The sequence below is a fragment of the Salmo salar genome, chromosome ssa19 (genome assembly GCF_905237065.1).
Source record: "Salmo salar chromosome ssa19, Ssal_v3.1, whole genome shotgun sequence".
Lineage (NCBI taxonomy): Eukaryota > Metazoa > Chordata > Actinopteri > Salmoniformes > Salmonidae > Salmo > Salmo salar.
Window position 1 is genome coordinate 42,172,850 of NC_059460.1, and position 17,177 is coordinate 42,190,026.

The following is a 17,177-nucleotide window of genomic DNA, read 5'->3' on the forward strand; positions in this document are numbered from 1 at the left end:
TCCATCCACTAGCCTTCATCACATGCTGCTGTCCTAATCATTATCCATTCACTAGCCTTCATTACATGCTGCTGTCCTAACCATTATCCATCCACTGGCCTTCATTACATGCTGCTGTCCTAGCCATTATCCATCCACTAGCCTTCATTCTGTCAGTTGCACTAGAATCCCTCCCCCTCCACACCACACAGACAACCTCATTGGCTCAATAAAAAGCCATTATGCTAATAGGGTTGGTGTCATGTGTTGGCCTGGCAGCATAAGTACAAGTCTGCTCATTTAAAAGTACACACACACACCCCCACAGACACACGGGTCTAATGGACAAAACGATGATGTAATCTTTCTGTGTGGTGAGATTAATGTACTGCTACAATGCATTGGGCAACAGTTTCTTTCTTCTCTGAAAAATGAAAGCCAGGAGCTGTGTGTGTGGGAGCGACCGTGTGCGGGAGCGACCGTGTGCGCGTGCGACCGTGTGTGCCTGCGTACCATGCATACCAGGGTTTTTTCCAGTAATAGCCAGCTTTTGGCCGATACATTTTATTTATTTATTTTTTTGAAAAGCCAATAAATAAAATTGACTCCCGTCCAATTGTCCGGGAGAAGAAGAATGAAAAAAACCAATGAATTTGGGATCTATCATCCCACAGTTTGTTTTGAAATATTTTTCTTGACAAGCTGATGTTTTAGTCATTTAGCAGACGCTCTTATCCAGAGCAGTTAGGGATAAGTGCCTTGCTCAAGGGCACATCATAGTCGTTTCGGGGATTCAAACCAGTGACCTTTTTAGTTACTGGCCCAACACTCTCAACCACTAGGCTAGCTGCGGCCCCTGACCAATAGAATAGATCAACTTTTTCTTCTATGGGGGACAGTAGATTGACAGGCTAGTGATTTTGATGTTCGTTACTTGTCTTGTTGTCTGAGAAAAAGTTCATGTGGACAGTCATTCAAACATCTTCAAAGTGCTCATCAGAATTAGGTAAGAATTACCGCACATCATTGCATCCTAGATGTGCATGTACTGTTATTATGAATTACCATCATCTAAATGGGATTTCTGTCATTCTGAGCACCGTGGGTGGACGCCCTAATCAGGTTACTGACCCAACGCATATGGGTCCGGTCAAATGTTCAGCTGATATGTCTATTTATGTCTGTGTGTGTCTCTCTGTGTGCTCATGTCTGTGTTTGTTTGTGTGTGGTTTGGGGGAGCTAGCAGCAGGTTCCTGTTGCCTAGTAACACAGTTAAAAGTTAATCCAGTATTGATGAGCAAATGGTCTCTTTCTGCTGTGTGGAGTGTCATCATAATGATCTTAGTCACTAAGGAGGACGTCCCTCCAAGCAGGACATCATTAGCATATCTCGAAGAGACTATTCAAAATGTGGACTGCATTTCAGTAAGGGCTTCTGATTAGCAATCCTATGTCTTGCCTTGTGTATCAGACATCAGTCATCATATAGTATTGGGATCCCGAGTGGCACAGCGGTCTAAGGCACTGCATCTCAGTGCAAGAGGGGTCACTACAGTCCCTGGTTCAAATCCAGGCTGTATCACATCCAGCCCTGATTGGGAGTCCCGTATTCCTAGTACAGACTTTAACTAACAGTCCAGTCTACTACTCCTAGTACAGACTTTAACTAACAGTCCAGTCTATTACTCCTAGTACAGACTTTAACCGACAGTCAATCAATCAAATGTATTTATAAAGCCCTTTTTACATCAGCCAACCTAAAACAGAAATCCAACCTAAAACCCCAAACAGAAAGCAATGCAGATGTAGGCTAGGAAAAACTCCCTAGAAAGGCAGGAACCTAGGAAGAAACCTAGAGAGGAACCAGGCTCTGAGGAGTGGCCAGTCCTCTTCTGGCTGTGCCGGGTGGAGATTATAACAACATGGCCAAGATGTTCAAATGTTCATAGATGACAAGCAGGGTCAGATAATAATAATCACAGTGGTTGTAGAGGGTGCAACCGGTCAGCACCTCAGGAGTAAATGTCAGTTGGCTTTTCATAGCCAATCATTCAGAGGTCGAGACAGCAGGTGCAGTAGAGAGAGTCTAAAACAGCAGGTCCGGGACAAGGTAGCACGTCCAGTGAACAGGTCAGGGTTCCATAGTCGCAGGCAGAACAGTTCAAACTGGAGCAGCAGCATGACCAGGTGGACTGGGGACAGCAAGGAGTCATCAGGCCAGGTAGTCCTGAGGCATGATCCTAGGGCTCAGGTCCGCTGAGAGAAGAGAAAGAGAGAGAGAGAATTAGAGGGAGCATACTTAAATTCACACAGGACACCGGATAAGACAGGAGAAATACTCCAGATATAACAGACTGACCCTAGCCCCCCGACACATAAACTGTTGAGGCATAAATACTGGAGGCTGAGACAGGAGGGGTCGGTAGACACTGTGGCCCTGTCCGACGATACCCCCGGACAGGGCCAAACAGGCAGGATATAACCCCACCCACTTTGCCAAAGCACAGCCCACACACCACTAGAGGGATATCTTCAACCACCAACTTACTACCCTGAGACAAGGCCGAGTATAGCCCACGAAGATTTCCCCCACGGCACGAACGCGAGGGGGCCGCCAACCCGGACAGGAAGATCACGTCAGTGACTCAACCCACTTAAGTGACGCACACCTCCTAGGAACAGCATTGAAGAGCACCAGTAAGCCAGTGACTCAGCCCCCGTAATAGGGTTAGAGGCAGAGAATCCCAGAGGAGAGAGGGGAACCAGCCAGGCAGAGACAGCAAGGGTGGTTCGTCACTCCAGTGCCTTTTCGTTCACCTTCACACCACTGGGCTAAACTACACTCAATCATAGGACCTACTGAAGAGATGAGTCTTCAATAAAGTCTGCATCTCTCACATGGATAGGCAGACCATTCCATAAAAATGGAGCTCTAGGAGAAAGCCCTGCCTCCAGCTGTTTGCTTAGAAATTCTAGGGACAGTAAGGAGGCCTGCGTCTTGTGACCATAGAGTACGTGTAGGTATGTACGGCAGGACCAAGTCGGAAAGATAGGTAGGAACAAGCCCATGTAATGCTTTGTAGGTTAGCAGTAAAACCTTGAAATCAGCCCTAGCCTTAACAGGAAGCCATCCACTTCCTTATGTCTGAAACACAGGCTTCCAGCGAGGGCAATTTTGGGGCTTCACCATGTTTCATCGAAAATGTACAGCTGTGTATCATCCGCATAGCAGTGAAAGTTAACATTATGTTTCTGAATTACATCACCAAGAGGTAAAATATACAGTTGAAGTCGGAAGTTTACATACACTTAGGTTGGGGTCATTAAAACTTGATTTACAACCACTCCACAAATTTATTGTTAACAAACTACAGTTTTGGCAAGTCGGTTAGGACATCTACTTTGTGCATGACACAAGTCATTTTTCCAACAATTGTTTACAGATTATTTCACTTATAATTCACTGTATCACAATTCCAGTGGGTCAGAAGTTTACATACACTAAGTTGACTGTGAAAATGATGTCATGGCTTTAGAAGCTTCTGATAGGCTAATTGACATCAGTTGAGTCAATTGGAGGTGTACCTGTGGATGTATTACAAGGCCTACCTTCAAACTCAGTGCCTCTGCTGCAGGAGGGACTGATGCACTTCACAAAATAGATGGCATGATGAGGGAGGAAAATGATGTGGATATATTGAAGCAACATCTCAAGACATCAGTCAGGAAGTTAAAGCTTGGTCGCAAATGGGTCTTCCAAATCGACAGTGACCCAAAGCATACTCCCAAAGTTGTGGCAAAATGGCTTAAGGACAACAAAGTCAATGTATTGGAGTAGCCATCACAAAGCCCTCACCTCAATCCTATAGAAAATGTGTGGGCAGAACTGAAAAAGCGTGTGCGAGCAAGGAGGCCTATTAACCTGACTCAGTTACACCAGCTCTGTGAGGAGGAATGGGCCAAAATTCACCCAACTTATTGTGGGAAGCTTGTGGAAGGATACCCGAAACGTTTGACCCAAGTTAAACAATTTAAAGGCAATGCTACCAAATACTAATTGAGTGTATGTAAACTTCTGACCCACTGGGAATGTGATGAAAGAAATAAAAGCTGAAATAAATAATTCTCTACTATTATTCTGACATTTCACATTCTTAAAATAAAGTGGTGATCCTAACTGACCTAAGACAGGGAATATTTACTAGGATTAAATGTCAGGAATTGTGAAAAACTGAGTTTAAATGTATTTGGCTAAGGTGTATGTAAACTTCCGACTTCAACTGTATAGTTGAACATATATGTATGTATAGCTGTACAGTCTACAACTCCTAGTACAGACTTTAACCAACAGTCCAGTCTACTACTCCTAGTACAGACTTTAACCAACAGTCCAGTCTACTACTCCTAGCACAGACTTTAACCAACAGTCCAGTCTACTACTCCTAGTACAGACTTTAACCAACAGTCCAGTCTACTACTCCTAGTACAGACTTTAACTAACAGTCCAGTGTACAACCTAATAGTGGTGTCAGCCAGACTCAAACACATGATGTCACCTAATAGTGGTGTCAGCCAGACTAAAATACTCAGTTTACTGTAAGTGTGAAGTAGCAAGGCATAAATTAAAGAAAATTCCACCCAAAAACTATCTTTTGGTATTTGTTTCATTAGTCCATTGTTGACACAGTCCCAAAATGTTTTGCTTTTCAGCAATCAAGTTTTCAAGTTATGTAACTTTTCAAATTTAAGAATCATCCCTGTATGATGTAAAACACAGCATCATGTGATGTAAAACACAGCATCGTGTGATGTAAAACACAGCATCACACGGAGATGATTTCTGTATTTTGAAAGTTACATAACTTTAAAAACCACTTAATTATCAGGTAGAACAGGAATATGTGAATAGCCCTGCATTAGGGGATAATCTCAGTCCCACACAGAAATATCATAACATAATCTACTGTATCTGTGTACTGCAATCTAGTTAACCACTTTCATTAGGCCTAAACAAATGTAAGTTAGTACATCGTCAATATATCCTTCTCTGAGAAAAAGTAGTGAGAGACAGATGGCACAAGGCAGATTTGTTCCCCGGAGATCAGGCTGTGGAGTGCATGCAGCAACTGCTGCCTCTATACTCATATACCACTCACACAGTCATCCCTCTAGCTTCTGTTTAGTCATCAGGCTAATGCATGGTGGCGTCGTCCAACCCAAAATGCACACACACATCTCTCTCTCCCTTTCTCTCACACTCATTCCATTTCTCTCTGGCTTATAGCTTTCTGCAACAGCTAAGTCTCTGTTCTCTCTCCTCTCTCTCTCTCTTTACTACCCTCCCTCTCAGTTTAACTCCCCCCTCCTCTCTCTCCCTCTCGCTCTCTCTCTCTCCATTCTCTGAGGTTTGTCTAAAGATGAATAGCTATATCTGACTATCGGTAGTACAGATTAGAGTAGTATTGTGGGGGGGGGGGGTAGACCGGTTCACGTGATCATGGCGTGTCTGAATAAGCTTATACTGTAGTTAGTATCTATGTTATTACAAGGCTTACCCCATGCTACTGTGAGAGGGGACAACAGAAACTAGGTGGGATCAGTAGTCTCTGTAATGGCAGGAGCTCACAAGGCACAGGGCAACAAGCTCTCCTCGGGGACGGGGACAGCTAGGGCTGTTTGTACTACCCACATCGACATGGCCAACAACAGATGTAAGTTCACTCAACTGGAAGATTTCAGGAAATGTTTGTGTAGTTAACTTGATCTTCTGTTTTTTTCCCAGCCTGTGTTTTAAAGGCACTGTTGCCGTGTCGGGTCTGTTGCCGTGTCGGGTCTGTTGCCGTGTCGGGTCTGTTGCCGTTTCGGGTCTGTTGCCGTGTCGGGTCTGTTGCCGTGTCGGGTCTGTGTAGGAAGAGCGTAGTCCTCGCCTACATACCGTCATTAGAGCACATTATGTGTGTGTGGGTACAGGGTTTGCTGGGTGCCTACCTGCATTTATCTACCCGTGTATGTGTTAATGTGTTGCGTGTCTATATTCCAGGAGATCTAGGTAAGCTGACGGCTACTTTTGATGACGAAGGTTTTTACTTGCAATGACTGTGAAACTGTATGTGGTGGTCTTGCCTACGTTGGTTGAATACACTGACTGGAAGTCGCTCTGAATAAGTGTCTGTTAAATAATTACCAAAATGTAACGTCTCTACTCATGTAATTTTGTTCATGATCCCTCTCTCTTTTCTCCTGTCTCGCTCTCTCTTTTCTCCTGTCTCGCTCTCTTTCTCCTGTCTCGCTCTCTCTTTTCTCCTGTCTCGCTCTCTCTTTTCTCCTGTCTCGCTCTCTCTTTTCTCCTGTCTCGCTCTCTTTTCTCCTGTCTCGCTCTCTCTTTTCTCCTGTCTCGCTCTCTCTTTTCTCCTGTCTCGCTCTCTCTTTTCTCCTGTCTCGCTCTCTTTTCTCCTGCCTGTCTGTCGGTCTCTCTTTTCTCGTCTCTCTCTCTCTGTCCCCTCCAGTCGATGCTGATGAGATTAAGCGGCTGGGAAAGAGGTTTAAGAAACTGGACCTAGATAACTCTGGGTCCCTTAGCGTGGAGGAGTTCATGTCTCTGCCTGAACTCCAGCAGAACCCTCTGGTTCAGAGGGTCATCGACATCTTCGACACCGATGGAAACGGAGAGGTGGACTTCAAGGGTAAGCCAGAGTGCAAGAGTAGGCTGTCCCAGATCTGGTGTTTCCTTCTATAGCCTGGTCCCAGATCTGTTTGTGCTTTTGCCTATACCATTGTGTATGACCATTTTTACTGGTGAATAAATGCTTGGGACCAACAATGTCTTTGAATTTAAGCTCATTTGCTGAAATCAAGGCCAATAATATCAGGGACATCAGTGTTGGTAAACAGGTATATTGTCCTCCTGTCTGAGAATGTCCCAGCACAGTACATGGTGGCCTACACTAGAGGGGTATAATACAAACCAGGATCAATGAGCTGTCCAGAAAATGAATTGTCTGAAATAACTTTTTATTTTTTTAGAAAGAAAAGCTTGATATGGGCATTGTCTCATTGACTCAACAACCAAACACACACATATCTAAGTTTATCTTTCTTAATTAACCAGAAGATCTATATTTATTTCTGTCTGTTCATCAAAGTTAGCTGGCTAACTCATTGATCCTGCTTCCTGATAGTTGTTGGTTGAAAATACAATCTACACAGGACCTTCTAATCAGCAGGTTTCCATATCACCAGGCAGTAAATTAATTAATAGACCAATAAGAAAGAGAGTTCTGAACCTCTCTCCAATAACAACTAGTACTCAGTTTTCCCCTCCCCACTCAGACCACTGCCAGACAGTCCTAGCAAGAATCTTACTTGAGAAATAGCTATTTTTGCACATTTTAATGGAACTCATTAGCGTAAGGTACTTAAATGTTACCCAGAAATGATTTTATATTGATATAAAATGGCTGCATTGGGCCTTTAATCACATTGCATGATTAACAAAAGGATCTTGATGACCAGGGAGAGAGGTTGGGACTTTGGCCTGGACTGGTTTAGACTTCCAGTGTTTCTCTTGGCCTACTCTGCCTAACAGTACCTGCAGAGACAGTAGCGACACTTAACGCAGGACAGTCAGCACTAGATAGCCTAGATTCCATCCGGATACAGCACGATTTACATTTTAAAGATCATTTCCGATTGAGCCGACATATCCATCGTTTACCGTGGATGCGGTCTCAGCGAAAACATTGCCTTTAAAAGTTGCATAGAGGAAAAGGGGCGTTCTGATTTAATATAGCCCTAAGTATGGATTGTAGTAGTTTGCTACTGAGATTTTATTTGAACTTATGAATGCATATGTAGTTTATTTGATCACTCCGATTTATAGAAAATTATTGCGTACAGTATAAGAAGACAAATAATGTCTGACTCTAAACCATCTCTCCCCTCCATCAGAATTCATTGAGGGAGTCTCACAATTCAGTGTCAAGGGGGACAAGGAGTCAAAGCTTCGCTGTAAGTAGACAAATCTACTCCATCTCCACTACATCCATACACCTCTCACCACACAAAGTTAAATGATCTGATCTACAAAGACAAAACCCATTCCCTGTCCCCCACTTGCCAAAGTAGAAACAGAATGCCTGATAGCATCAATGATGAGGCTTTCTCCAAAATACAAAACCAAAAGGTCTGTGTTCAGGATCGCTGACTTACCTACACATCCTTCCACGTTTCTCTCCCCCCTGACCCCCCTTCCCTCTAGTCGCCTTCCGGATCTACGACATGGACAAGGATGGTTACATCTCCAACGGGGAGCTCTTCCAGGTGCTGAAGATGATGGTAGGAAACAACCTGAAGGACACACAGCTGCAGCAGATCGTGGACAAGACCATCATCAACGCAGATAAGGACGGAGACGGCAGGATATCCTTCGAAGAGTTCTGCTTAGTAAGTCTGGGGTCGTGATGGCTGGGGAACTGGGGTCGTGGTGGCTGGGGAACTGGGGTCGTGGTGGCTGGGGAACTGGGGTCGTGGTGGCTGGGGAACTGGGGTCGTGGTGGCTGGGGAACTGGGGTCATGATGGCTGGGGAACTGGGGTCGTGGGTGGCGGGGGGTTAAAAGGATACTGCAAGATGCTACTGTACCTTGAGACTTTAGCCAGTTAGCATTGGCTCGCGAAACTACCTCTAACTTCCTTCATACTGCACGCAGAAGACATTTTCCAGAATTGTGCAACCCTATTGGGGGGTAACTCCAGTTCTGGAGGGCTGTTATGGTTGATGGCTTGTCCTACCCAGCTCTAACACACCAGAGGGCTTATTCAGTGCAGGGTAATGTTATGTATAGAGCATGATTCTAGCCCATTTCACTATGAAAGTTCTGTATTCTGTTTCACTCTTCTGAATAAGCTATATTTGGCACATATTTCTCTAAGGCAGCGGTTCCCAAACTTTTATGTTCCGGGGACCACCAAATCACCGTCAGCTCTCGAGGACCACCACTGGCAGTAAAATGTTGTACATTTTAGCAGTGAATGTAACAAATTACAGGCCTATTATTATTATTATTATTATGAAAAGTAATGTCAAATTGCTTATAATACAATTAATACTCCCAACTGTTATTTTCTTTGTAAGAAAAAAATCTATTTGTATTTAATTACATTTTTTATAAAAAAGAATTGGCTGAGCACAGGTTGGAAACCACTGCTCTAGAGTCCTGAACTGAAACACTGTTTTTGTGGGAGTATTATCTTCAGGACAACTCAGAATGTTGGACCATGGTTATAATTGGTTTGTGCTGGAGCAGCCCAAGGTTGTCGTGAAGGGATTGTGTGACTTCATTTGAAGAGACTCATTCATTAAAAGGACACAGTAGTTATACTAGTGTTAAGGGGTTAAAAGGACACAGTAGTTATTCTAGTGTTAAGGGGTTAAAAGGACACAGTAGTTATTCTAGTGTTAAGGGGTTAAAAGGACACTAGTTATACTAGTGTTAAGGGGTTAAAAGGACACAGTAGTTATTCTAGTGTTAATAAGTTGCCTCTCTTAGTTGGAACCATGTTGCATGATTTTGAATTCTGCTAATTTAGCCAATAGCATTAAGAATCAATCTGTTCCAGCCTGCTTTTACTCTAGAACTGGAATTAGAACTACAATAAGAACTATTTGGTTCTGTTCCTTCTCTCTTCCCCTAGGTGGTGGGTGGCCTTGACATACACAAAAAGATGGTGGTAGATGTGTGAGCCTGTCCCTCCGCTCCTCTCCCCCCCTCGCTTTCTTCTCCATCGGTCTCTGAAGATCTGCTCAAGACGTCTGGCAAACACTTTGTGTATTTCAATGGAAGTATTCTCTCTCCCCGTGAAGCCACTTTTTTTTCTAAACAAACCACAAGCTTCACGAAGCCAATTTAGTTGTGTTATTGAACTCCGATCCTCTCAATAACCTGAAGGACAGCTATCCTCGTTTGTAAGAGCATCCCAGTTTGAGGGAGGGAGGAGAAAGTTTGGCTTGATTATATTTTGTCACATTTTTTTTGTAATGTTATTTTTTTAAATATTTATTTTCGTTCTGGTCTCTTTTTTTATAGACAAGTATATCTATAATGTTTCTTTTGTGGGGAAACGTGTCGTTATCTGAGGTGTTGCGTTAAATAATATACTTGATTTCGGTTACAATTCAAAACGTAGGGTATAAAGTGCCAACCAGGACATATCGTATTGTTAAGTATCCACCATTGCTGTCAGTGATGGACTGGTCTGTGATGAGTCAAACGCTCGCTGCATGATCACTAATGGTTGGATGCTAATTTTATTTTCAAAAATAAACAGCAGTTTCTTTTGCACTATTTGACTCTTGAGCAGGTTGGATTAGATCAATTAAACCATTTGACTCTTGAACAGGTTGGATTAGATCAATTAAACCATTTGACTCTTGAACAGGTTGGATTAGATCAATTAAACCATTTGACTCTTGAACAGGTTGGATTAGATCAATTAAACCATTTGATTCTTGAGCAGGTTGGATTAGATCAATTAAACCAGTTGACTCTTGAGCAGGTTGGATTAGATCAATTAAACCATTTGATTCTTGAGCAGGTTGGATTAGATCAATTAAGCTTCCGATCACATTAAACATAGAATACCTGTTGGAAGCTTTGTGATAGGATGTTTTATTTATGCTGTTGGAGATTATTATTCTAAACGTAGAGATAGATGCCAAGAAAGTGATGTCTTTGTATACTTATGTATTTTACTTTAACGACACGTTTTTACGTTGAACCATATGACAATCCCCCAATGCAAAGTAAATGGGCGGCAGGTAGCCTAGCAGTTAGAGGCGAGCCAGCAACCGGAGGGTTGCCAGTTTGAATCCCGGGTCTGACGGGAAGTGAGCTGGTAACCGGAGGGTTGCTGCTGGTGTCAAATCCTATATGGCATAACCTGCCGTTGTACCCTTGAGCAAGACCCTTAACCCCCCCACAGCAACTGCCCCACGGGCGCCGTAGTATGGCAGAGTCCCCTGCTCTAACCTCTGTGTGTGTCTTGGGATAAAGTCAAATGTTCTGTTGCACCTTGTGTACAATTGGATGAATAAAAGGATCTTGTACAGCTTGATCACTCAAGTCGAAAAAATCTCTTACCATGGACCATCTATGTATTTGTATTTTATTTAGAACTGAGGAATATCCTAAAATATCCAGATGAAAGATGAATGAATGTCTGAGTTATTGAGGGAATATAAAATGTTATGGTATCTTATTGAGACTCAACTGCAGGCAGCATTGTAACTGTATATTAGGTCAATGTCTGCTCATCTTTAGTAGAGAGAGGCTGCAGCAGCCAATGTCAAAACCACCCATGAATAGTACAGGGTTCTTTCTAATGCAACAACGGAGTTACTCAAACTTTTGACATGATCGATGGGAATACTGTACATTAGAAAGTCAAGATTTAAGAACCAATCACGATCACCTCGTCGGTCCTCTCCCTTCATGGTATTCACAGTAGGGAGATTGACACAAGTTTAACCAAACCGTAATTTAAGGTGAAATGGGCATCCCGTGAAAATAATCGTAACAAAATGGCGGCGGGTTGCATTTTAATGATTCGATAGTTGGTTTGGAAACCATTGTTTTTAATGAGATGTCTCAAATGCTCCCTATATAGTGCACTACTTTTTAACCAGGGCCCATAGCTCAGGTCAAAGTGAGTGCATCACATAGGGTGCTTTGCTTGGGCCTCCTATGTTTGCATGATTTTCGTTGTGCATGTAGATGAACTATTTAAATAATCCTTGTTAAACACGTGAATGGTGAGGTCAGTAATTATATTTAATAATCTACTGGGAAACATATTGGATTTTGCCCAACTTTGGTTAATTGTTCACATTATGAGCAGTAATCCAAACAAACTGAACTACATGTTAACTTTGTATTTTCCCCCCGGATCAGCGAGATGATGCTTCTATTCCAGTAAAAATCTGGTCCCAAAGTCAACTGCCACTCACTGTACTCGGCACTGTTTTGTATAGAAGCTTTCCATTCCGTCGTCTATATAGGTCAGACTTTAGTTCTGCAAGTACTACTTTCTATTTTCTTTGAAGGGGACTCGGTGCTTTTTAGTTTGTGTGGAAACAAACGGTTAAGTTTGACTAATAGTTATTTTCCCCTTTCTCTGCATGCTGCATCTGATGCCGTGGGACTGTTGGAAACTTGATATTGTATGAAAATTAAAAAATAAACACTTTGAAACATTTTAAGTACAAGTTGTGTGTGATCACTTTGTTTCCCTGGTGTGTCGTGGGGTTTCTGGGTCAATTTGGCACTTTAGTCTCACAGAAAACTAAACAGTTTCACATTAGGGTTTCTGCATTTTTATTTACATTAACTCAACTTTTCACTTTGATATGGTGTAACAATTAATCGTTGGCCTCAAACAATTTGTTAAGATTTTATTTAAATCAAACAAATCCAAAAGACAATTAGGAAAAAGGGGCAAATCATTTACATGCAAATATCCCCTGTGGGAAGAGACAGGCCAGTCCAGATGTGGAAGGCAGGTAGGCACTCCCCAGATCAATATGTCCAGCTTCAACAACAAAAGTCCTGGAAGCTGGCAGGCAGGCCCACATCCAAAAAGCACCTCAGGAGTGCTGATCTAGGACCAGGTCCACCCATCCATATTACCTTATTCATGTTTTAAAAAGGCAAAACCGGTCCTAGATCAGATCCTACTGAGAATCTTGGTGAATACCGAACTTACATCAGGCGATGAGAATATAAATCCATGTGTGACTTTAGAATCTCTCTGCTGTCCTGCTGGCCACGACCCTGATGTTACCGTACACCTTAGAAGGGGGACTTCCTGTACGGGGAAATAGACATGTATAATATCAATAATACATAGTCAAAAGTTCACAACTACTCATTCAAGGGTTTTATTTTAACCATTTTCTACATTGTAGAATAATAGTGAAGACATCAAGACTGAAATAACACATGGAATCATGTAGTAACCAATAAGTGTTAAATCAATATTTTACATTCTTCAAAGTCGCAACCCTTTGCCTTGACAGCTTTGCACTCTTGGCATTCTCTCAACCAGCTTCATGAGGTAGTCACCTGGAATGCATTTCAATTAACAGGTGTGCCTTGTTAATTAAATAGTGGAATTTCTTTCCTTCTTAATGTTTTTGAGCCAATCAGTTGTGTTGTGAAAAGGTAGGGGTGGTATACAGAAGATAGCCCTATTTGGTAAAAGACCAAGTCCATATTATGGCAAGAATTACTACATGATTCCATATGTGTTACTTCATAGTTTTGATGTCTTCACTATTATTCTAAAATGTAGAAAATAGTAAAAACAAAAAGAAAAACCCTGGAATGAGTAGGTGTCCAAACGAGAGAGATATAGAGATATAGATATATACATACATACACACACACACACACAAACATAAATAATATGCTATTTAGCAGATGCTTTTACTCAAATCAACAGTTATCTTTGCATACACTACTCGTATGGGTGACCCGGGAATCGAACCCACAATCCTGGCGTTACAAGCGCCATGCTCTAAACACTTGTGTGGCATTGCCTAAAACACTTCCCATTTTAATACACGGGACTTGGGCAATGGTGAGACGTGATTATATGCCTAATTCACATGGCCAATAGAGTGGGGGTGTGGAGAAGCTCCACCGATCCTTCGTGTCTGGAAGTTATTTAGTCCTTGGCGCGCTGTAGAGTTGCTGCTTTCTCTTGTCAATTAACTCACGACATTCCTGGATTACTCATTATATTAATAAACGTCTGACTTATTTAACAAATACGAGTCAGTTTAAAAAAGGTTAAGGGTACAAGACTGTACATATCTGGATGTCTTGGCAAAATCACTACATATCCCATCGAGCCAAGCAGGGAGAGGCTGCACGTTGTCAGTTCCAAGACCAGTCAGAAATGTCCAGCTAATCCGACGCCAATGGATCTCAAAACTGAACTTGTATCCGAGGTAAGTAGCAATGAAATCCTTCACCACCGTCGTCTTACGACAGATATTTCAAACCAAACAACAAAACAAATAATTGAAGTTTCTTTCCAGATCATTTCTTAGTTACATAATAGTAAAGGAGTTTTGCAGTTGAGGATGCGGTATTTATGAAGTTTGGCAATGAGGACGAAAACTAGCATAGTTTAGCCATCCAGCTAGGTTAGCCATCCAGCTAGTTTAGCCAGGGAAAACAAACTCGGGCCTAGTTCGCATGTGGGCGCACACGCACACAAACTAATTCAGGAGACAGTTTGTATGCCCTGATATCAGGAGCTGGCGGCGATAAGTTTGATGAAACAATTCAGAGAAACAAATCAGATGACTTATATTTAAGGTAATCGAATCTATATTCAATCCCGAAATCAGCTGTAACTGTCAATATTAAAACAAAGCTTAAGAAGACTGAGTGAAACCTGAAAATGAATGGTGTCGCTTCTGGACACGGTATACTCCCCTTCCTCATCACCACTCTAACTTCCACATCTCTTTCAGTCTTACCTAAGATGAGGTTGCATATCGCTGTCCGTGCCATCTTAATATTCTGGAAAGATCCTAATATGTGTACTTTTCTGTAAAATATTAAGGACACCAACAAAAGAGGCCATGATTAAACCATAAATAGTCTTTGAGTGTAGACCTAGAATTCTAACTTACATCATAACATGGCGCCATAGCACTACTTACGAGTCTGCCAGAACAATCCTGGTCTTGGTCACATTTTCAATGGTGAATTTTGTTTTGCCTCCTTTCCCTGCTATCCTCCCAATAGCTCTGGACAAATGGTCTCCTTTCAGTGGTTTTACTGCCAACGAAACAGAAAAAAGTTAATGCACTTTAAATGCACTTAATATGGGCAGAGACCGTGCATACTTATTTGACAGTGACAATATACATCAATCAAAAGTTCTGGAAATGTGCCATTTTTAGCCAGCTGGCTAGTTTTCATCTGTAGTCCCGGGCCACAAAATATTAAAAAGGTTTTAAAAAAGGTAGACAATAGGACTGGTTTTACTGACAATAAAAACGATTAATTGAAAGAAAGAACCAAGAGCCAGAGAAATGTGCACTTAGTAGTGAAAAGAGCTTACATACTACAAACAGGAATGAAATTAAGATAAGTACTAGCCTTGGGCTAGCGTGTTTTCAGACCGGGCTAGTAGAAAGTGTGCCTAACTAGCCCGATGACTAGTGAAATGTCTTTTCAAATATCGCATGGAACAGAATGTTACCGGGCAAGTACACATCGTGGTTTACAAGCCTGGCTGGCCAGTGCTCATAATCCATTCAATTCCATTCCTGACTACAAATATTGTAGGTTGTAAAGGTAGAGCATAACAGTGCTGCCAAGCAGGCCCTTAGTTACCATCTGTGACATCAAAGGTTTCTAGGAAAAGTTCATCCAATCTGATGAGAGCAAGAGCATCCTGGGGAAACAGACAAGGTGATGTTTAGATTCAACAGAACAGGGGAGTTGTATTGTCAATAGACGTTAGGGTTAATTAATAGCCTATATTTAAATTAAACTTTAGAGGCCTCCCAAGGGAAAGAGAGACAAGGTGTCAGATTCCTTTTATATGATAAACAGTGGGGTTGTATTCTCACTAGACATTAGGCTTTAGGCCTAGTCAGCATGTTTAGAGTAAAGACTACTGCATGCTAGCGGATCTAGTAGACTTCCAGGCATTGCGCTAACGCTAGTTAGCAATGGCTCACGAAACTGCCTTCAAACTCCACGCAGTGACAACTGGTATCCATGAGTTCATCTGACTCTGGGTACATAGAAAAACGTACCCATAATTGCCATAATCTCTCACTATCCCTTTAAACATATTTGACTTGAAAGAAGGGAGATGGCCTGTACTTCTCACTATGTCAATATAGAGCAGAGATAGTAGAGTGCTGCTGGATGAATGGATCCTTCACATTTCATCACCCCAACAAGATAATGCCTTCCTTTCCCAGAAGGTGCTGCTGCTTACCTCAACCTGGAATCCTAGAACGAAGGCTCGGACGAAGTCTGCAGCTCTCGTGAGAGAGCCAATGTCCTGTGTGTCTTTACAAGTCTGAAATGAAAGACACGTTCTTACTAGGGCCTACTTTCTAGACACCAATAAAAATAAAAGTCACTCAGGTAATCTCATTGCACTTACTTTAATTTCCACATTTCTAGTTTTGAGGTTGAATCTGACTTGGAGCTGTAGGTTCTCGACGATGGGTGTGAATATCTTCAGCCAGTTCTCCTTCAGAGGGGTATACCTGTGGGCCGGGACAGCAACCTTACGCATCTCATCAGAACCACCCTGAAACAAGGAGACAAAAAAAAATAGGACAGTGGAAATGTCATCGCAACTTCTCAGTGGTATGTGCAGATTGTGTCCATTGGTAGCTTCAACAGTTTCATGACATTGTTGTGTAGCCTACACTAGAAGAAAACCGCACTGACTGACTAAAATGTAGTCTTGTGAGACAGTGACACTTAATATTAGTGCGGGATGAAGGCTTCCATTTATTTAGGCAGTGTAAGAACAATCATAGCAAAAGCGTGACATTGCGCATGTGCAAGACCCAGACCTTACACGGGACGAGAAAAATGTTCTACCCTAACAGGCAAAGTTCAAGCTAAGTGTAATAATTAAGTAAGAAATATGTACTCATATATAACATGTTGGATTTACTTTACCTTAAGTTTGTCGCCTGAAATAGGTGGAAACTGAGGCCGCTTGCATGCTACGGAGTCCTCAGCCTCCATATCGACTCCATCCATCTCGCGTTTTCGCTTCGATGTCTTCTTTGATTTCACCTTTACGAACGCTTCTGTTGTGTCTTCACTGTCCATAGTAGTAGCAACTACCTCCGTTGTTGGATTATTATCAGTGTCCATAACGAATTCCTTTTTTTAACAGTAAATAAAGCCAAAATGTTAGGAGAGGTACATGAAGTTATACACGAGGTTGTTCCCGTGTTTTGGAAAGGACCCAAAGTCTGTTCAACACGCGCCTGAGTGCAGTGCATAATTCTGTATGGGTAAAAAAAAAAAATGTTTTTATATGGCATTATATATTCATGTCTGCTAGGGAATAGTATGTAATGATTTGGAAAATAAAACGACATTCACAAGTATTCAACAAATATATTGTCTTTGAAATCTTTCAT

At 42.1% G+C, this 17,177-nt stretch overlaps 2 protein-coding genes across 5 annotated transcripts in view; one reads left to right on the plus strand and one right to left on the minus strand.

Annotated features, from left to right (window-relative positions):
* Positions 1-12,233, plus strand: part of LOC106578839 (calcineurin subunit B type 1) — a 31,549-nt gene extending 19,316 nt beyond the window's left edge. Inside the window, exons 1-6 of one of the 4 annotated variants that reach the window (XR_006760713.1) lie at positions 5,470-5,690; positions 6,486-6,662; positions 7,927-7,986; positions 8,237-8,421; positions 9,671-10,336; positions 10,376-12,233. Coding sequence is in view for 3 of the 4 variants with exons in the window: in XM_045702347.1 (XP_045558303.1) it covers positions 5,591-5,690; positions 6,486-6,662; positions 7,927-7,986; positions 8,237-8,421; positions 9,671-9,718 (570 nt within the window). In the remaining variant the exon portion in view is untranslated. Of the gene's footprint in view, positions 1-5,469; positions 5,691-5,826; positions 6,029-6,485; positions 6,663-7,926; positions 7,987-8,236; positions 8,422-9,670 lie in introns of those variants that run through there. The other 3 variants (XM_045702347.1, XM_045702348.1, XM_014158042.2) reach the window with 3 other exon arrangements.
* Positions 12,234-12,333: 100 nt separating this feature from the next.
* Positions 12,334-16,997, minus strand: pno1 (partner of NOB1 homolog). Its single transcript, NM_001140842.1, has 7 exons — positions 16,705-16,997; positions 16,175-16,324; positions 16,004-16,087; positions 15,388-15,448; positions 14,709-14,826; positions 14,523-14,593; positions 12,334-12,838 (listed from the first exon to the last, which is right to left on the minus strand). The coding sequence occupies exons 1-7, from the start codon at positions 16,903-16,905 to the stop codon at positions 12,771-12,773; spliced, it is 753 nt and encodes a 250-aa protein (NP_001134314.1). The 5' UTR covers positions 16,906-16,997; the 3' UTR covers positions 12,334-12,770.
* Between the last annotated feature and the right edge of the window lie 180 nt (positions 16,998-17,177).